Source organism: Eschrichtius robustus, chromosome 9 (genome assembly GCF_028021215.1).
Source record: "Eschrichtius robustus isolate mEscRob2 chromosome 9, mEscRob2.pri, whole genome shotgun sequence".
NCBI classification, from domain to species: domain Eukaryota; kingdom Metazoa; phylum Chordata; class Mammalia; order Artiodactyla; family Eschrichtiidae; genus Eschrichtius; species Eschrichtius robustus.
In genome coordinates, this window is record NC_090832.1 from 126,204,448 (window position 1) to 126,226,823 (window position 22,376).

The window sequence follows — 22,376 nt, forward strand, 5'->3', positions numbered from 1 at the left end:
TCACGCAGTGTGGCGCCCACCCCCCACAAAAAAAAAAAAAAGACAGAAAGAAAAGAAAAGAAAGAGGACCAAAAAGAATGAGGCCTCAAATGGGGGCGGAGGCGCAAGAGGGAGGGGATATGGGGATGTATGTATACATACAGCTGATTCACTTTGTTATACAGCAGAAACTAACACAACACTGTAAAGCAATTATACTCCAATAAAGACGTTAAAAATTTTTTTTTGAAAACAATTTTTGACATCAATCCTCAAAAAAGTATGGCTATAAATATGACATCTTTAATTTTCTATTAATCTATGTCAAATATTTGTCTTCAAACCTCCCACTTCTTCATGTCAGTTGCCTCACCTTTCTTTCTTTTCTATCTTACGCATACTGTCATTTAACTATCTTTTCTTCAGAGTATAAAATTTTATCTTAAGTGGTTTACAATCATTATCTTCATTTTTTCCTTTTACTTCCTTTCCATTTCTCATCATTTAATTTCATTTTATATGTTAAAAAACTTTTATTAATCTTAACAGCTTCTTTCTACTCCACCCTATTTTTGAACAATTAAAGTTTTCTTTGCATTCATGATGAGTATAAAAAAATACTCTCAGGTAAATTTTCTTGAACATAAGGATAAAAGGGAACATCATATATTGAAGGTTTTCCTAATGATTACGGACAGAGAACAATAACTTAACTTGAGTATTTAAATGTTTTCCAGGAAGTAATTCTTAATACTACTCTGATGAACAAATCTCTCTGTGAGGAATAAATCATACTGTGATTAAGACAAATGGAACACATTTCTGAAGTACCTCTCTTTTAGCACAGTTTTTGATGAGAACTGTGATCTCATTACTCTTCTCTTGCTGTATAACTCAAAAGAGACTAGAACATATTTTAAGATCTCAAAGTTAGTTAGGAAGCACTTGTTGAAAGAAGGTTTGTAGGTCTAGGAAAACACAGTTCAGCTCAGTTACACATTAGTAATAAAATACTCAATTCTCTGTTAAAGCAATAGAGACACCGAACAAGTTGTTTTGTTTGGTTAGTTATATCCAAACTGGCTGACATACCTGAAAGGAAAGAGAAGGCTGACAGTATAAAACCTCATGTGTTTTCATAGGAATAAGTCTGGAAACAGAAATAGTGAATCTTTAGCTGAAAACAGGTAAGTCTTACGACTTTGACAATTTCTGCTTTTCCATCTCATTCCCTAATACCCTTCAATTTTATCTCTTCTGCCATGCACTGTAAGAAAGATGAGATGGGCAGTATTAGTTTGGTTCCTATATTAACTAACAGTCCAAAAATAATTATTAGATTAGAATGGGAAAGGCATTAATTTTTCTAAGAACTATCACATAATATAAAGAAAATCATTTAAACTACCATATAACACAGTTTTATATAAAATAACCAAGAGTTGATATACATAGTGAGTTGTACTATGGTACAGACATTGCTAATATTCCATTTCCTATCCTTTTCAACTCCAGTATTCTACTACTGATAATTAATTCCTGGGTTTTTTTTTTTTTTTTTTATAAATTTATTTATTTATTTTATTTGGCTGTGTTGGGTTTTCGTTTCTGTGCGAGGGCTTTCTCCAGTTGCGGCAAGTGGGGGCCACTCCTCATCGCGGTGCGCGGGCCTCTCACTGTCGCGGCCTCTCTTGTTGCGGAGCACAGGCTCCAGACGCGCAGGCTCAGTAGTTGTGGCTCACGGGCCTAGTTGCTCCGCGGCATGTGGGATCCTCCCAGACCAGGGCTCGAACCCGCGTCCCCCGCACTGGCAGGCAGACTCCCAACCACTGCGCCACCAGGGAAGCCCCTACTTCCTGGGTTTTTAAAATTAAAATTTTAATTCAAAAAATGGTACTCCTGAGTCAAGACAAATGCTTCCCCTTTCCACACTCTTAACAGAGGCTGGCCAAGTTTAGACATTTTTAGAAATATAAAACAAAAATCACACAAAAAGTGTTTAAAAATAAAATAGCTCATAATTATGACCTAAGATTTTGACAAGCTCTACATACTATAACCTCCCTAAAGTTATATTGCACCTGATCAATTAGTTTATTAAATGTTATGAATTCCTAACCACAACTACACAGCTTACTGTTAGCTATAAGGACTAAATTCTCATATGTAAAATTTTAAATGATTCAATTATCCTGCTAATATTTTTTCAAAATGTCTTCAATACAAACAATGAACATCAGTATCCTTAACATTATTTATTGACTACATCTTGTTATAGGGTTCTACTATGTCTTGTTTACCTTTCTATTAGTACTAAAAATTGTCAAATCCTTCAAATATAATATTATTAGTACATACAATATAAATGGAGATTCACCATGAAACTGACCTCACTTTTAAATCAGTTTTGCTATCAGTTCAAAAATTTTTTCTAAATATTTTAAAAATCTTTCCTCAATTCATTAATGTTCAATGCAAAACAATATATTTAGTGTCTCTCCATTTCTATTCATGTGTTCAAATATAAACCAAAAATAGTACAAAATGCTAACCATGAAGAATCTAGACCCAACAATAAAGTCGCTCCACATTTTTCAGTTTTATCACTGCCTACATGTCTTATTAAACATTTCAGTGAGCAACGACCATTATCTTTCTTAAAGCAATAACCCTCTTTTACTAAAAGACTATATTTGAAAAGCTTAATATCTAAAACTGCAAAGTTTAAACCTATAGCATCAAGTCAATCTATTTCAGTAGATGATTTTAATCAAACATAAGTTACACCTATATTTTGATAATTAGTACTAACATCTGTCAACAGAATAAAAACAAGATCATGAAAACCATACAGTGAGGGTTTAATTGCCCAATTCTCTTTTCTTATCTTCTAGGAATAAACTATCATCTCTCAAGCAGATGCCAAAGATATGCAGAGAGCAGCTGAGACTGGGATCTTTTTGTACATTCACTGCTGCACATCGTATGTGAAAGATTCCTAGGATGCTAACTGTTGGGGCCCACAAGGCTTATTCCTCTAATAACAATGATTTATAGAGTCATTTAGGGTTGAAGTTTATTGTTGTTATTGATGTTTTTAATAAATCTATTCATTTAAATATTACCATAACCCCATGATGCCTTGGAAAAGAGGAGACTGAGGTCCAAAGAAATGAAATTCATCTGGCCAAGATCACAGCCAGAGAGCAAAAGAGCCTGGAATTACCCTAGGTCCTCTTCACAAATCACTACTCCTCCTGTACCTCCCAGCACTGCCCGAAGTCCTTAATTAACAAGTATGTTCCAGTAAAGGCTTCAGCAGCAAAGCATCAAAAGACGTAACTGATGAGAGGTGAGACTGGGCTAAGGGCAGTCACTTGAAACCACCCCTCCACTTTTTTCCCCATTAGGCAGAAGAGGACCTTCACAGGGCTTTTGCCCATCAAGCTAATTAGCTAATGAACTGCCTTCAGCGCTCACCCTGGTCTTTCCTCCCTACAACAATCATATGGTATCTTAATTGGTTTGGTTTTGTTTGGATTATTGCGACTTGTGATAACTAGAGACACAGGCAAGAGGCAAAAAACATGACACAAAGGAAAAAAAAAATCCTTAAGTCTTGCAGTTAGAACCCCTGGCTCCTCCCTTCATTAGCCGGGGGACTTCAGGTGAGTTTCCCAACCTCCCTAGGATAAGAGTATTAACTTCACGGAGGTTTGTGAGGAAAACAGCAATTGATCCTGTACACGTGCCAGGCACAATGCTCACCCCCTTCAGCCCTAGGGGCCTCCTTTAGTTTTCTTCACTTAAATCTTACTGGAAAAGACAGACTGCTAATACATTATACATCAAACAAGTGAATCAAGAATCCACTTACATTAAAAAAGAAACCATATCCATGTAGGTACCTAAGCAGCAGCTCAAAGACAATTCTTCTGTACTAAAATTCTAATATGCTTTGCATAACTTATATTTTAAGGCAATTGGTTAATATCAGACTTGATGCCTACCTAGAGAAAGTTAAGGTTTTATGCAAAAATCCAAAACATCCTTTCCTTATCTCACAAAAGCTATAACTGTCTCTGTTACACAAAATATAAAATCAAGAACAATAGCTTTTTGCTGTTAAATGGAGCCAGGAAGAACTTCTCCCCATGGCCTAACCACACAAATCACTCTATTACTAGCTTTTAAAGACAAGATCACTGGCAGATGAATCCCGGGCTAGGAACCAGCCAAGCTGAATGTCAATTCTGGGCGTCTAGATAAATCCAGAGAGCAGTATGCCTCAGTATCTAACATAGATAAATTACCTAGACAAGTAATAGCAAATCTGTTTCATCTTAAATGTCAACTATGATTGACAGCAGAAATCCAAAACATTGTATATGTATGGCATTTTGAGGCTGAATCAATGCTTTGAAGAGTGCCAGCATCAATCTGCAATGTCTGCCAAGGAGGGAGGAATATGCAGTGAGTCTACTGACCAGACATCAGTCATCCATTTCCAGAATTATCTGGCCTCACTGAAAAAAAATTAACAGCAACTAGCTTATTGCTAGATATGAATGACATCACTATAGCAGTCAAATCTTTGGAGATCTCAGTGGCATAAAATAAGTGTTTTTAAGATATAGGCGACAAGCCATAACCCAATTTCTTTTTCCATAGGCATGGTGGAGTCAACAATTGCATGTTCACATCCCATTTCCTTCTACTCCTGGACTCATAGCTAGACTTCATTTCCTACCTTCTACATTTTGGTGAGGCCACTGAATTCTTGTCAATGGAAAATACACAGAAATGATGTCTAGGCCTGGCCCTCAATCTTCCCCTGCAATACTCCCCTTTCTGTCTTCCTTCTTCCACCACACAGATGCATAGAATCCAGTGGAGGACTCTGAAACCCTAGGTGATGAAATCACCTAGATGGAATGAACTAATCTGTAGCAAATTGTGATGCAAGCAAGAAATAAAACTTGTATCAAGCCACTAGCTCTTGGGGTTCCCAACTAAGTAGTTCTGGTTGGACCGGTAATCATTAGTATCATGCCACATACTCTCACAGGTCAACCAGGACCTGAGCAAAGCAAATCAAAGTTCTTCCCTAAGGAGATGAGCTTGGTGCTTTGTGACAACCTAGAGGAGTGGGATAGGAAGGGTGGGAGGGAGGCGCAAGAGGGAGGGGATATGGGGATATATGTATACATATAGCTGATTCACTTTGTTATACAGCAGAAACTAACACAACATTGTAAAGCAATTATACTCCAACGAAGATGTTAAAAAAAGTTCTTCCCTAAGATTTTCTAAAACTTTAGCTCTAGGAAGACAGTCCCTTTCTTTTGGTGAAGCTGTTTGCCAAAATAGTTTGATCTATATTCTTGTGACTCACATTCAAAACGGTCATGATGAATATGGGTATGAAGCAGAAAGTAAAAATCTTTCCATCCACAGACGACGTTTTGGCATATATTCTACCAAAATAAGTACTATGGGCATATACATACTTTCTAAAAAAATGAAAACTGAATCATATCTCATAAACTGTCTTTCCATGTCAAATATACTTTAACAAACTCATTTTTCAGGGTTGCCCAGTATCTTATTGTTGGCACACACCATCCTTTTTTAATCAAGTATTTAGGTGTATTATTTTGTATTCCTGTATGCATTGCTGCAACAAATACCCTTAAACGCATACTTTTCTCTATTTTTCCAATTATTTATCTGAGACCAATTTATAACAGTCAAATTGCTGAGTCAAAGGATTTTCAAGAGTTTTGACTAGCACTGCCAATCTGTCCCCACAAAAGTTTGTACCAATTTATACTCCCACCAATTGAGTGCCCAATTCATACTCTTCTTTTTCCACCTGAGAAAGTAATGCTGAACTCAACTGAAGAAGCATTTCTTGCTGAATTCACAGCATTACTGCATGAAATGATTAGTACAACCCACAAGAAGGACCAAAGTCAAATCTCTATTCTACAGATATATATACACACACATGCAGAACAGACCCTTGACATAGTAATGTTAGTGCAGCACACTGTTCTTCAAAAAATGCACTAAATTTTTTATAACTAAAAATTAAGTGACTCCTTTGGAACCATGATGAGAACTCTTGTGGGAAAAAATGAACAACTAGAGAACCACAAAGCAAAGAGGAGATTCAAGTGTTAAAAGCAGTTGGTGCAGCCTGTCCATTAGCAAGGCTCACATCAGTCTTCCATGGCAACTGCCATGAGTACACTCATGCTCATTCAAGGGTAGCCAAAACCAGAATCTCAAATGTTAAAATATTTAATGAAGAGACCAGAAAAACATGAACACGCTGCATCTCTGTTGTGATGGGGAGACAAAAATAACAACTTCATTAAACCATGGTCTAACTGAAGTGTTTAGCTAGATGATGGTTTGTAAGCTGTACAATTTGATGCTAATCAAGATGATAGTGAGATTATAGAAAGTTTTAAAAAATGTTATTAAGGAAGAACCAATAGGATATTTTCTTATATCTTTTTAATATTTACCTTGAGGAAAAAATTACAAAGGATAGCAATGTGAAAGCAACTGGCTTTGGGAAGAATAGGAGAAGGGTAACATTCTTCACTTGGATATTTTCTTAACCTAAATTTTAATAACTGTCATGTTTTTCTTTGGTGTTAACAGACTAAGAGACCAACCCAGTGAAGTATGGCATGAACGTACTTAGATATACTTAACATATATGGTGTTTTGGGGGGGATGATTTTCGGTATTTTGTTTTGGAGTTTTAATAGTTAGGAAGCCTGATTTGCAAAATTCTATTAGTTCAGTGGTGACAGTTAAGGAATGTTACAAATTATGTCACCACAATAAGAAGACCAAACTAAATGGCCTTAAAGTTTATTTTAATACATAGTTTTAGAAGACTTTCAACTAAATTACACATCTGTAATCTTTATAGTCTTCACTGTCACCAATGGCATAGACAGCATTCTCTGGTGCCAGCACCAGGACCCAAGAACCAAGCAAAAGACAAGGAGAGGAAAAAGGTAAGAAGGTTCAGGCTGGCAGGATGAGGCTTGGAACACTTATCAGGGACAGCTGCACAGCTGTCCCTGTGTCAGAAGTGCCCAGGGTTACGTGTACATTTATGGTGAATTTGAATTCAACACTATTAAAGTGTGTGTGCACTTAATATTTACATATATTTTACATTTCCCACATGACCCCACATGGAGAGTATTATCTGCCATAGGCACAGCCATCAGAACTAGGTGAACAAAGCAATAGCCCATTAGTGTACCTGCTGAAGGCAGATAGCTAAGAAGTATTCAGTATGGTTTTTTTTTTTTTGGCCGTGCTGCATGGCATGTGGGATCTTAGTTCCCTGACCAGGGATTGAACCCATGCCCCTTACAGTGGAAGTGCAGAGTCCTAACCACTGGACCGCCAGGGAAGTTCCAAGAAATATTCATTATTAACACATATAGAATGTGTGATTTTTGCCTCTTTGGGACTCAGCTTCCTCATCTATAAAAATGAAAAAGTTGGACAACTTCTAATATCCTCTGCAGCCTAGAAGGCCCTCCAGATCTGCCACTGCCCACAACTCAGGTTTCCTTTCACAGCATTCTTAGCCTTCTAAACCTCAGTCCTCCAGCAGCCCTTAACTTCTTTCAGTTCCTAAAACATGCCTCGCTTGCTCTGAGCCTCTTCCAAGATAACACTGTGCGGCAGCCCTTGTCCATCTCTCACCCAGGTAAGTCATGATCATTCTTCAAGGCTGAGCTTAAATATCAGTTCCTCTTCAATGCATTCCCATGGATGTCTTCACCTCTCCCTGTTAAAACTTTTAGAACCACCTGTAATTAGTTTTTGCATTTTCTGTCAACACTAGTAAGTTGCAAGCTCTCTGATGCCAAGAGCTCTATGTATCCTGTTCACCATAGTACCCCTGCCTCCTGGAATAATTCCTGGCATTTAGTAAACACCCAAACATTTGTTAAATGAACAAATGATGGGATTGTGCTTAATAAGCTACTAAAAGCCTCAATACTAAAAGTAATTTATAATTTCTCCAAACAGATCATTAAAAGCTAAATTAAATATGTTGATATTCACTGTTCTTTTTACAAAGGCAAGAGAATCCAAAGCTTTAGGTTAAGCTTGTCTCCTTTCCTCACTGTTTTTCTAAAACCCTCAAGTTGTTAATGGTAATATCATATCACTATACACCTGGTGAATGATATCATTTCAGTGAAAATTAACAACATGTAGCTACTTTTGAAATAATGCTTTTCTTCCATAAATACCCTTACCATTCATAATGTAGGCAGTTATAAATTATAAAAGGGCTATTGAAGAACAATGCTACCCAACTGTATCCAGCTCAAAAAAAAAACCAAAGCAAATGCATCTGCACACACAGATGCTGGTGAAGAATTTTCTCTGATATTAATACCCAATCATCTCCTATCTAATCATTCGTGATATGCACCAAGAGAAGTATATATGCTTTAAATCCACAACCAAAAAACTTGGCATATCAAGGCTATAATTTTCCCCAAATTAAATTTTTGTCATGTCAAAAGAATGCAAGTGTCAAGAGACGGTCAGGAAATGCACATTAACTATGTACATTAAGCAATTTAATGATTCTTTTGTTTGTTTTCCTTCAATATCATATTTCTATTGCTTTCATAAACTTGAGAGACAATGGATCCAACTTAAGTCCATGCCCTTCTGAAAGATTAGTAAGCAAAAGTAAAATCTTTAAATAAAATAGTAAAATCTTTAAATAGTAAGAAAATTTAGGAAAGGTGTAATAAAAAACCACTCAGCAAATGTTTACCTAAACCTGCTACCACGCTATGTTTGGTGTTAGAGATAAGGCAGCCTCACAAAACTGCAGGTCAGAGGAAGCCACCAAACCCACCACAGCTCCATGAGTGAGATGACAGGGACAGAAGCACTGGGTGCCATCGACCTACTGAAAAGGAATGAGTGAAGCAAGGTTTCAGACATGAGATTTTAAAATATATATTAAAACATAGAAGCAGCGTGTACAAAGGCCCCAAAATAATGCACAGTATAGTGAAGCTGATGAATGTCAGAGCTGCTCTGAAATGTGTGTAAAGGGGGTGTGTAAAAGGAGTGGGAGGACAGAGGATGGGAAAAACAGGCTGGATCCATTTCTAGCATATAGGTGGACTATCAAGGAAAAAAAACCACCTGATAATTTAGATAAACATTACAGGCATCTTCTACCCATTTGGCTGTACTCATGAGGAAATAAAAGCAATCCCCAGGGCCAGAAATGAAAGAAGATGCAGAAAACCACATGGTAAACTGATACTTAAGAGAAGGCTGCCCTGAGGCCATGTGTTAGTCTGAGCAGCCAGAGGCTTAGATTTTAACAACCCTGTGGGGAATAGAAGACAAGATCTTTGGGACTAAGCAAGATGGCTGATTGGAACTAAGACCTCCTTATAGAGCTGGGATCCTCAAAGAGTTACTCCCTTACTAAAATTAGGAGGAAAAAAAACCAACAAAGAACACCTTCAAGCAAAGGAAGACCAGAGGAAAAAAATTCACTCAACCTAGGTTCTTGGTAGATGTCAGGGGGAAAAAAATCTCTGGGGCATTTTGTAAACATAGCTTTTCACCTTGCCCGAGTCTGTGATTCAAATTTATATTACAGACTCACATTCTTCCAACCAAGACCCTTAGAGCGATACATGTTTCAGAATTTAGGATTTCCCAGATTTTACAAAAGTAATGTGGTGCATATACCATATACTAAGTAACCTAGTATAATGCGGACAACACACCATAATATGACAACATTTCTGTAGCTCAATATATGAACCTTCATGGTAGGTAGTACAACAGCTATATCTGATCAAGTTTTGCCACCAGATGATTTACAAAAAGAATTTCATTCTTCTGAGCTTTCTGGATTTTCAAATTATGGATAAGGATTATGGACCTGGTCTTGCACTAGATGGGAAGCTCCAAGAGCACAAATCAACTTAAGGTGCTCCCAGGATGGTAGCACTTGTGGGACCTTGCAGAACCAAACACAAATCCTCTCTAGGTGATTCTAGGCTTTCCAGGATTCCCAAAGATGAAGTCCTAGCCAACGTGATCTCACAGTCCAAAATTATAAAACACACGAGGAAATAAACAATGACTGAGGGTTAGGCAAAAACAACAGCAGAAACAGAGCTTCATGTAATAGATCTATGAGATACAGGATATAAAATGAGTTGTGTTCAAAATGGTAAAGAAATAAAAGAGAAACTCAAAAATGTGAGCAAGAAATATACGTTATCCCCAAACAGGGCAATTTTGAAAAACTCCAAAAATGAAAAATATAAATGAATAAAATTAGAAACTAAGAATGAGTAAAAGCAGATAAGACACAGCTAAAGAAAGAATTAATGAACTGGAACATATCTGAAAAACAAAGCATGCCAAACAGTAAAGAAAGTGTTAGAAACTATGAAAGGTATATTTATAGATATAAGGGTGTAATGAGAAGGTCCAGCATATATAGAATCAGGTTTGAGGGAGAGAAGGAAGAGAATGGGTGTAGGCAACAATCAAAGATGGAGAATTTTCCAGAACTAATGAGAGACATGAATTCTCAAATTCTGGAAACCCATAAAGCTCCAAATAGGGTAAATAAAAAAGAAAATTACGTCTAAACACACATACAGTATAGATAGAGAAGACACAAGATTTTAAAAGCAACCACAAAAACAGAGATTACCTAAAGGCTGGTAGTCTAATAGATGACTTCTTAAGAGCAACAATGGAAGCCAAATATTATCTTTAAAGAGAAAATAACTCAATCTAAAATTGTGTATCCAGATCAACTATCCTTCAGCAACGTGGGTAAAATATAGATTTTTTTTTAGACAAAAACAGAGTTTACTACTAAACAGCCTCACTGAAAGAGCTTCAAAAAGATATAGTTCAAGGAAATCCTAGGCATGATCAAGGAATGGTGAGCAAAGAAGGAAAGGTGGATTCAGCTAAATAAACACTGCCTGTATGAAGTAATAATGTCTGGCTTTGGGGGTTAAAACAATGGCGGACCAAAACCCTGGACAATAATAGCATCTAAGTAAAAGTGGGTGACTGGAATTCAAAATGCCTAAATTTCGTCTCTTGTTGCCGTGACGCGAGTGGGAGCACCAGGACCGCAGGCTTGGAGTGGAACTTCTAAGATTGTTTTAAGAAAATGGCAGACAAGCTGGACATGAGAGAAATCGTGAGCTTTGATAAGGCCAAGCTGAAGAAGACGGAGATGCAGGAGAAGAACACCTTGCAAGCGAAGTGAGATTTCCTAAGAACCTGGAGGATTCTCCGCCTCCATCATCTTGGAGACCCTAGTCATGATGTGGAGGAACAGCCACCTACAAGATGGGCACGAGCAACAAGCTGCACTGGGAACCCGGGGCACTCTGTGCCGATGCCACCAGCCTGTGGGTCTCTGAGGGGATCCTCTAATAGGACTGCCAAATTCTCTGGTTTGCTCTGGGATATTATAGAAAATTGTTTGCATGATTAATGACAATAAAACACGCTTCATGGCAAAAAAAAAAAGTTTCTAAATTTCTTTTCTTTGGTAGGAAAAAAAAGAGATACTGATCGACGTGAGATTTTAAGAATGCATACTAAATTTTGAAGGGCAATCACTAAAAGAACTGAAATAGTATATATAGCTTCCAAACTAAAGAAGGGGAAAGTTAGAATTAAAGTAAAACCTGAAGCAATTGAAAGGAGACAAAAAACAAGCACAGTAAGGGCAAATTAGTAAGGATCATGCATCAGTTGTTATAGTGGTGGGAGTAGCAGTAATGGTACTAGTCGTGGCAACAACAGCAATTGTACTAGTAATGGTTAACTACAGTAGTGGTAGTAATAACTGATGTTCATTGCAGGTGTGTGTGTCAAGCTCTGGGCTGGGTCTCTTAACATGTACTCTCTCTCTTACTCCTCAACAAATATGAGGTAGGTACTATTACTAATCGTTTTACAGATAAGGCTTATTACTGATCAAAACCAGGCAGAAGACAGCTAAAGAAGGAGAGGTCAGAGAGCTTTAAAAGAATTGATCACTCACTGGATTTGAGAGAGGAGGGAAAACCCTCAGGTCAGTGGCCTGGGCAACTGGGTGGGCAATACCTGGCACCTCACAAAGCTTCTAATATTTCATGCATGAATTAAGCCAAAGACACAGAATATCCAAAGTAAGCTAGAGCTGTGCTTGTTTTCTTTGGAATCGTGAGTGTCTCTTTCAAGAAGCATGGCTGTGAAAGAAAAGCAAAGGATGACAGGTTGGTTGCTAGAAGAGGTCATAGAGTCCAAGGAGAGCTGTGTGTAGGAGGTTTTGTTTGTTTGTTTTCAATGGAGATACTCGAAAATTTCATAAGACAGCTAGAGAGAGAGGTTAAAGATACGGATGACAGAGAGAATAACTGATGCAGAAAGGAGGAGAGTTATATCTTAAAATAAAAGTGCTAACCCTAGGAGAATAATCAAATAATCGGGCCACAAAGCAAAACCACAGAAAGCAAAGATCTAGCTTCTCTCTCCTAGGTAGCCAGGAATGGCACATCACAAAATCTTTTAGAAGACACTAGACCCTTCTCAAAGATGCATAATAGAGAAACCTTATGTACACATGGGAGGGCAGGGAGGGGGGACAGGGGGATCCTCACACACTTGGGACAAATGAAGAGAGAGCAGGAAAACAGCTAGAGAAGGGCTGTGGGATTCAGGGTACAATTCTCACTCTGGTTTGTGCTTTCACCCAACTGCTCCAAGGAAGACACCATCATTTTGCACTTATAGGTCACCATGCAATTGACAATGAGTATGCCATTCAACTATTCTCCCCTCTGTGAGGAACAAAAGATAAACTTCCATGTTACATAAACACCTAAGAAAAAACAGATAGTCAACATGTCCCTTACAAGCAAACAATATATTCCTCTATAAAGAGAAAGGAATTTTACAAAGTGAAACTGAAGAATAAATATTTTTAATGGCAAGAAATATGGCTTTTCAAATTATTTAACTGCACTAAGATTATATTGAAGGTTCTCTCAGGAGTTGCTGGCTCAGGAGTTGAGTCACCTAAAATACAACTCAAGCATCCTCGGCCCTCAGGGAACAGGGTTATATGCCACTTCTGACCTTCTTTACCAAGTTACTGAAACCAAGATAAGCTCCAAAGAACACCCTATCCCAGGATCAATCAATTTGAAGGGAAGAGGTAAGATATTTAAAGGATATTTACTTGTGAAAAACTAAGGGAAAGATCCATGGCAACTAAGTGCACAGATTAAATTTCAAATAAGACTTCAGGAGCCATTTGTTAAACGTTAAAACTAATATGGCAATGTATGAAAAAAATCTAGATTTTAATCTAAAATGCATCAAGCTAATATTGCAATTAAGATATGAATTCACCTACTACGTACATAGTTTTACATCTTTTTCCATGTGTACAATCTTTTAAACCACTAGAGTAACTTCTAAAAAAGTTGATTTGAGTTACCAATTTTATACTGCTTCTAAGAAAGTACCCGCTAACCACATTGATCTCAAACAGGAAAAAAAAAATCTAAAGTGACCCAAAGATATACCTAAGACTCTTTGCCACTCTTCTTTTCCTAATCCTGCTAACCCCTAAACTTCACAAGATCTTTCTCCCCTCCTGGGATGCTGAACATCACCTGAGAATGTCACAGGACCACACAGATTGGACCCCTTCAGATTTAAGGTATAAAGGATACTCAGCTTGAATGTTTTTCAGAAGTCTATTTCCCTCATCCCTTCTTGACTACCTAAAAAATAACACAGACTGTTCTAAACCATCTCCACACGGGCTGAGGCTTCCGGTGAAATCAAGGAGGAGGAACAGAGTATGCCTCGGTACAGAAAATTAGAGGGTTTCTTTAGACAGTAACAAATGGTTAAATGAGAACTGGAATCAAAGTAAAATATATTTACAGCAAGTTAGTACGCTTCTCATATTGAAAGTTACCCGAGTGTTCAGTAAACTTTTATACACTGTTCCAACTTAATTTTACTCAATAAACCAAGCTTACATTTTTTTTTTTAATTTATTCATTTATTTATTTTTTGGCTGTGTTGGGTCTTCGTTTCTGTGCGAGGGCCTTCTCTAGTTGCGGCGAGCGGGGGCCACTCTTCATCGCGGTGCGCAGGCCTCTCACTATCGCGGCCTCTCTTGTTGCGGAGCACAGGCTCCAGACGCACAGGCTCAGTAGTTGTGGCTCACGGGCCCAGTTGCTCCGCGGCATGTGGGATCTTCCCAGACCAGGGCTCGAACCCGTGTCCCCTGCATTGGGAGGCAGACTCTCAACCACTGGGCCACCAGGGAAGCCCTAAGCTTACATTTTTGATACTAGCATTACAGAAAGCTCTATAAGTTATCACAAAGATAGACATGGTATCAACTGAATCAGTGTGCAAATAGCACTTCTATAAACTAAATATATTTTATATACTGTATCCTAAAGAAGCTTATGTAAAGCAAATAAATTTTTAGGTTTAAATTTTCATTCTATGTTTACTCACAAAATTTCTTATTAGCAGATATTTTATAAATAAAGTAAAAGCAGTAGGAATTTTGTGGTCATTTGCCAATATTTGTCTCGAATCAAAACATAGTCTTGTATCTCCCATTCCCTTTACCAGACGTCCTTATAAGAAATGCAGTCTTGGACTTCCCTGGTGGCGCAGTGGTTAAGAATCCGCCTGCCAATGCAGGGGACACGGTTTCGAGCCCTGGTCCGGGAAGATCCCACATGCCGCAGAGCAACTAAGCCCGTGCGCCACAACTACTGAGCCTGCGCGCCTAGAGCCCGCAAACCACAACTACTGAAGCTCACGTGCCACAACTACTGAAGCCCGGCAGGCCTAGAGCCCGTGCTCTGCAACAAGAGAAGCCACCGCAATGAGAAGCCCGCACACCGCAATGAAGAGTAGCCCCCACTTGCTGCAACTAGAGAAAGCCCGCGAGCAGCAATGAAGACCCAACGCAGCCAAAAATAAATAAATAAATAAATGTATATATATAAAAAAAAGGTATCCAATAAAGATAGTCTGATTTTAAAAAAAAGAAATACAATCTTATTTTTTCTTAATTTGGGAGGAAAAGAATCATTTATAAAATGCCAATATCTCTCAAACATAAGATTCAGAACTTGAATTACTTGCTTATTATGTAGGGTAAGCTCATTATTAAAAACTCACAAGAGGTTTAGAATGGGAAAAAGTAGGATTACTGATAAGCAATTTGGCTTTTCATAAGGTTTGGTTTGATGTTGATAGTAATGTCTAAGTTTGGAATTTTGACAATCTTAAATAGGGTATTTTAAAAGTATAGCATACACAGAAACTGTTCATAAGAGCAATTAACCAAAATGAATCTTATACAAGGGCTGTAAAACTTCCCAAATTCTCCCTGCAGGTGTTACTCTGGGCCAACTCTATTTTGTTGTTGTTCTTTAACCTTGACGCAGCACTTGGGAAAGCACTGGGTGCCCTACTGGATCCTGTTACTTTATTATTTGACTTGGGCTATCCCTTAGGCCATCAACTACAAAACAGAAAAGGAAAAGCAATGGAAATGTAAAACAGTTTACATTTTGTAATGTAACGCAATCAAGAAGGTGAACGCTTGACAAGTCTGGATGTTTCATGTGCTATAAAATAGGTACACAATGTTAAAGGGAAAGAAGTGAGGATGTACAGATGGATCCAGAAAAACTAATGTTAAACTAACATTGGTTAGGTGTTTAATTTTCATGTGCAAAGGGCAATCTTATTATAGTATAGAATAAAAGTTTTACATAATCCAAAAGTACCTTAAAATATATAATCCTTATTTAAATTATTAAGGTTAATCATAGCCCTTAAATTTCATCTATAACTGCTGATTATGGTCAAGCTTTTCTGAATACATTTTTTTCCTCCAAGAAACATACTATGAGTGAAAAGAAGGACAAAATATATGAGAATATATGTCTAGAGTTTGCTTATCTCTCTACCTTCTTACTACATGTAATTCTGCCTCCAGATGTTGACAAATCATTTCTTCAAATGTATAAATCATATATCATTAAGCATCATTTTATAAATTACCATAGTTAACAATAATTTTTGTGGCCTATCAACCCAAAGAGAAAAAAATTATCTTCTAAACCAGTACTTTAAATAATATTAAGTACACATTTCATAAAGATTCTGAGCCCATTCAATTAACCCAGTGTCTTTAAAAAAAGAAAATCACAGAGCCATAAACTCTATTCTTACAACCTTCTAATCTGAACTCCAAACTACAAAGTTATATACATATCAAACTAATTAAAACTTTTTTGGTTTCATTTGCACAGCAAAGGAAACCATAAACAAGATGAAAAGACAACCCTCAGAATGGGAGAAAATATTTGCAAACGAAGCAACTGACAAAGGATTAATCTCCAAAATATACAAGCAGCTCATGCAGCTCAATATAAAAAACAAACAACCCAATCCAAAAATGGGCAGAAGACCTAAAGAGACATTTCTCCAAAGAAGATTTACAGATTGCCATCAATGAAAATGATGCTCAACACCACTAATCACTAGAGAAATGCAAATCAAAACCACAATGAGATATCATCTCACACCAGTCAGAATGGCCATCATCAAAAAATCTACAAACAATAAATGCTGGAGCGGGTGTGGAGAAAAGGGAACCCTCTTGCACTGCTGGTGGAAATGTAAATTGATACAGCCACTATGGAGAACAGTATGGAGGTTCCTTAAAAAACTAAAAATAGAACTACCATATGACCCAGCAATCCCACTACTAGACATATACCCTGAGAAAACCATAATTCAAAAAGAGTCATGTACCACAATGTTCATTGCAGCACTGTTTACAATAGCCAGGACATGGAAGCAACCTAAGTGTCCATCGACAGATGAATGGATAAAGAAGATGTGGCACATATATACGATGGAATATTATTCAGCCATAAAAAGAAACAAAATTGAGTTATTTGTAGTGAGGTGGATGGACCTAGAGTCTGTCATACAGAGTGAAGTAAGTCATAAAGAGAAAAACAAATACCATATGCTAACACATATATATGGAATCTAAAAAAAAATGGTTCTGATGAACCTAGGGGCAGGACAGGAATAAAGACGCAGATGTAGAGAATGGACTTGAGGACACAGGGAGGGGGAAGGGTAAGCTGGGACGAAGTGAGAGAGTAGCACTGACATATATACACTACCAAATGTAAAATAGATAGCTAGTGGGAAGCAGCACAGGGAGCTCAGCTCGGTGCTTTGTGACCACCTAGGGGGGTGGGATAGGGAGGGTGGGAGGGAGACGCAAGAGGGAGAAGAAATGGGGATATACGTGTATGTACAGCTGATTCACTTTGTTATACAGCAGAAACTAACACACCATTGTAAAGTAATTATACTCCAATAAAGATGTTAAAAAAAAAGACCTATATACCAGCTAAACAACAGGAAGCTCTTCGTTATGAATATTGAAAATAAACTTACAAGAGAAATTTTAAAAAAAACAAAACTTTTTTGGTTTCAAATCCCCAACTCTACATTTTGCACTCTTTTCCTCCTAACTAGTATTTAATATTTTCAAAACTAAATAAACTTAAGATTATTTCAGTGCCTATAGTGAAACTTAGTTATATGTTTGCATGTTTTAATAACTGGTGTAACTCACTTTTAAAACTGGTGTGTTACTGGAGCACCTGCGAATAAATTACTAAGGTAGTCTACTGTTACTTAAAGGAACATTACAAAGAATTCTGTGCAAAGATCCCCTCTTGCAGTACATATACATACAACATTATTTATATGTTCAGACTTTCCATATCATGTTTTCTTAAAGTAGGACATATCAGTAACTTGATACCTATCTTTCCAAATTCTACCCTAAGGTTGGCTTTAAGTGAAGATAATTTATTTTATGTCTTATTGGAAAAGTAAAATGTTAAAAAGAAAGACCAATACTCCTCAGTGCCTGGCTTTTGCTCATTTTTTAAAAGACAGAATTAACATTTTTGCACGCATATCATAGAAATTACAGTCAGTGTGTGGGGCTGTGATGCTCAATTTCACATAAAGCCATGCAAACAGGATGGGTATTCTGAAGATTAGACCATTCAGGCTCATTTGGTTCCCTTTTTCCCCCCTCTCTATTAGAGAATATTACTAAATAAACCACAGATGGCAGTTAAGTGCAGGGGTTAAAAGGTATGAAAGTTAATTACCTTCCCCGAACCTTTTAAGTGATGATAAATTAATAATGTAAAGCTCAGTGCCCAGCATATACTAACTGCTCAATAAATGTTTAGCTCTTATGATTATCCGTGTTCTTAACTCAATACCAGTTCCTACTTCCGCTGCTTTCCTTAAATAAGGAATCTTCCCCCTATGTTCCACATCTTCAGAATCACTTCACTCACTAACATATGCTGGAGCTACTGAAAAACCTCCCACCTGGAAAGTTTATAAAAGACTTTTCAAGATCTAAAGATTAAGGTGACTATCTAGATATGGAAAAGTCAGTCTTTATCTGAATCATGTTTAATGAAATGCTCAAACCTGTAAGTGTTCTCTGAAATGTATCAATATATCGATCTATCATTTTCAAACCATTGAGCAAATCCATAACCTATAGCTTTTTTATTATGAGGATTTGCTACACCTACACCTACCTTTAAAACATGAATCATCCTTCCAGAGTTGGGGAAACTGATCAAAGATGGCTAAATGATTCAGCATGCTGCAGCAAAACGAGCTGGTCATGAATTTATAATTTCCACTTCTGTTAGGGGCCATGGCCACCTCTCTCACCCTGTACTGCATGTATAACACACGATACCATAATCAACACATTTTGTTGAAAATTCCCTCAGGAAAAGAGTAATGGTGTTTCCCCCTCAGGCAAGCTTCTAGTAGCAAAATTATTCAATTTTATGAGACAACAGGTTCGCAAGGCTGGAGAACCCTTACAATATCCAGCTGTAAGCTTCATCAAGCTTTGCTTAAACAGGTAACAGGACCAGAGTCAATTCTAACAGTGGTGCCATTTTCTCAGCTGCACAAGGCAGACACTGGGGAAGGCCTCAAGCATAAGAAAACCAGAAAATGGGCAAAGGAAGCCAGATGGGAAATGGGTATGGCTAGACCTGCCTGTGTCTTTCATGCCAGCACTGACCTTTACAAACGAACACCACAGCAGGACAGATCCTAAACAGGTCCCAAAAGACTGAACAGCAACTACAGAATATATTCTGATGTAGCCTTACTTATAAGGAAACTCACTACTCAAAGCAGGTGAAAGCCTTTTTCTAAGTGTCCCCATTTGCCCTTCAATAACTAAACATTTACTATGTTAATCAAATGAAATATTTACTTCAGAAATATATAGATTCCAAACTAGATTAAAGCCTTTTCCCATCAAAAAACCAATACTTTAAAAAAAATTATAAGTTGAATGTTTTCATTTAAAATTGCACCATCTCTAAGGCTGGGAAAGCACATCCATTTTGTGTCCACTGCATGGCCATTCTGCCCTGCAGCTCCTGAGAATGGGACAAAGAAGTGTGCCAGGATGGGTAAAATGAAATCTCCATTATCTATGACGTGCAATTTCCTCATTCAAGAGCTGGAATTTATTTCAATTTGGTGTGGTGACATACAACACACACTCAAGCACCAAATCTCAGCAGCAGCACCGAAAAAGATGACGCTCTTTTAAAACTACCCAAAATGTATTTAGGAAACAACTAGGGTGATAAATTTGACCTTCCATGAATCCATTTTTGGGGTTACTGTTGTTACGACTGTGTAACCCCTGATTTCCTCTAACGTGGACTGGAAAAGGGGGGGGGTGGAGAAAGGGGGGGAAAAAAAAGAGGTGAAAAGCGCCTAACCCTGAATTTACAATTTCTCGGTATCAAATTATTAATCTATATATATATATAATTTTTTTTTTTTCTCCAGCAAAACCTTGGAGGTCAACAGGAGAAAAAAATGGCTCAAAGACAAGGTTTCAGGGCCGACCCAAGGCGACACCTACACGGTGGGAGATTTCGAGCCCAGGGGCAGCCCCGCTGGTAGGTCGGAAGGCTGCAGCATTATCGACCGAGAGCGCAGGCCGCGCCGCCCGTACCCACCGCGCCTCGGCCATGCGCATGTCCCACTTATATAAAGAGATGCTTACAGTCCAGGTGCTTCTTCTTGGGGCCCATCACTTCATGAGTGGTGGCTTTGCACACCGCTCTGGCTACAGCGGAGCCTGTCACGCTGTACTGAGCGGCGGCGATCCGATCCGTGAGCGTCTGGCCCGACATCTTCTCCGGCCGCGTCTACCGCCTCCTCTTCTGCGGGAAAAAGGGGGAGATGGTCCTGCTTTAAGCCGCAGACCCGACCCTCTGAGCACCCAGGCCTTGCCTCCTCCAGCCGCATGGCGGCTCTCTTCTCCTTCCCGCCCCGGTACCACCTCCGCGGAGCCAGCACCGCGCTAAGCCCCGCTCGAACGACGCGGTCTAGGAGATCTTGAGCGAGACTAGCGCGAGTCCGGTGCCAGCATCGTGCCAATGTCCCCGACCGACCCCCCCCCCCACTCCCCTCCCCCCGGATGCTGCCCGCCTCACCCTTCCGCGCCCCCCCCCCCCGTCCATCAGCACTTCCCCTGCAAGCTATCTCGGGTGCCAGACCAGCTCCCGCGTGCGTCGGGGTTATGCCTTGGGCGCCGCGCCCGCCGTGTGCCCACCTCTCGCCTACCAGCCGCAGCGTCTCCTCCTAGCAGCCCGCAGGCTTCGGAGAAAGGATAGCATACGCAAGCCCTGGCCGCCTCCCTCCTCCTCCTCGCGCTGCTGCAGCAACTGGCTCGTCCTCCCTCGGTCGCGGCAGAGATTATCCTAGCGTTGCGCCATATTACGCGCCCGCCTCCCCTTCCTTCCTCACCGCGGTCTCCAAAGCCCCGCCGAGGCCCTCCGCCCGGACCCCCTCCCTTCGCCCCCAAATCGCCGCCGCAGGGGCCGCCCCAGGGCTCCGCGGAGGCGCCGGCGTCTCGCAGCGCCTCGCCCTTCCTGACAGCGGAGCAGAGACGGGCTGACAGCCCAGCCCCCCGCCCGCCCTCGAGCGCGCCGCGGAGCTGTCACCCGGCCGCTGCCCTTCTCCGCGCCCTAGGATTATCCTCTCCGGATCCCCGCGCGGCCCAAGCACGGGGAGGGGGCCGAGCCTGGGCGGCGGTACTCACCCCGCCCCGGGAGCGGCGCCGCCCGCCGCAGGATGAGCGGAGCCCGGGCCGCTGAGGGAAGTCGCGTCGGGTGGGTGTGAGCGGCCGCGAGCGGACCCGGTGTCCGCGGCGCGCCGCCTCCGGCCCTGGCCCGGCCCCCGCCCTCAGCTCCGCGGTCCCTGCGCCCGCCGCCCGTGGCCCCAGGAGCCAGCCGCACCCGCCCGCCGCCGTGCCTCTCCAGCCCTCCGCGCTGCGTCCCCATCCCCGCCCCCACCTCAGCTGTGGCTGCTCCGACGAGTCAGGTGACGGCGGCGGACAAACCCGGGCGAGCTCTCCACGCAGCGCCTCGCGGCCCCCTCCCAGCTACTCACACACGCCGCCCCCCGGGGCCGCGAGCCTACAGGCAAGGGGGCGCCGCGCGCGAGCATCCCCGGCAGGCGCGAGGAGAGAAGGAGGCGGGGAGGCGAGGAGGGCGACACTCACCCAGCCAGCCACCCTCCGCCAGGCGCCCAGCTGCCTCTCGGCTCGCGGGACCCGCACTCAGCACGCACTGCGTGCGCGCGCACCACGCACACCTGCCGGCCGACTGCGGGCTCCGCCAGGGGCGCCGGGGGCGTTGGCGCAGATGGGCAAGTGGGCTCCTGGAGTTCAGCGCCGTGAAGGCCGCGGCTGGGGCGTCGTCCCGCGCTGCCTGGCAAAGCCCAGCCAGCTCTCCCCTACCTCCGACTCGCCCGCCCGTCAAAGGCAGCAGAGGCCCTGATGGGCAGGGCGATTTAAAATGTCAGATTCTGCTGGCCAAGCGCGCCCTGTACCTGTGCGTCCTCAACTCCTTGGAGCTCCTCTACTTGTCTCTCTTTTAGTTGGGATCTGGGGTGGGCAGTTAATTCTAGCCACTTTGGTCTGAAACGCATACTGAAGTCTACCACAAGGACGAGTAATTGACAAAACCATCAATCGAGTCCCAGATCATACGCACAGTAATCACTTAGGTGTGCAAGGAAAACTCTTTGTACCCCTAAGTAATTTTTGCCAATTAAATAGAGTGTTTGAATGTCTTAAGAGTATTTGAATTGTATACATGGATTTCTAAACA

The 22,376-nt window shown here is 40.6% G+C and overlaps 1 protein-coding gene across 9 annotated transcripts in view; it reads right to left on the reverse strand.

Annotated features, from left to right (window-relative positions):
* Positions 1 to 21,455, reverse strand: part of SNAP91 (synaptosome associated protein 91) — a 155,135-nt gene extending 133,680 nt beyond the window's left edge. For 7 of the 9 annotated variants that reach the window (XM_068551700.1, XM_068551699.1, XM_068551698.1 and 4 more), the window contains exons 1-2: positions 21,305 to 21,455; positions 20,264 to 20,423 (exon numbers count right to left, since the gene is read on the reverse strand). In XM_068551700.1, the coding sequence (XP_068407801.1) occupies positions 20,264 to 20,393 (130 nt within the window). In that variant the 5' untranslated portion in view covers positions 20,394 to 20,423; positions 21,305 to 21,455. Of the gene's footprint in view, positions 1 to 20,263; positions 20,424 to 20,815; positions 21,022 to 21,304 lie in introns of those variants that run through there. The other 2 variants (XM_068551694.1, XM_068551693.1) reach the window with 2 other exon arrangements.
* Positions 21,456 to 22,376: the final 921 nt, after the last annotated feature.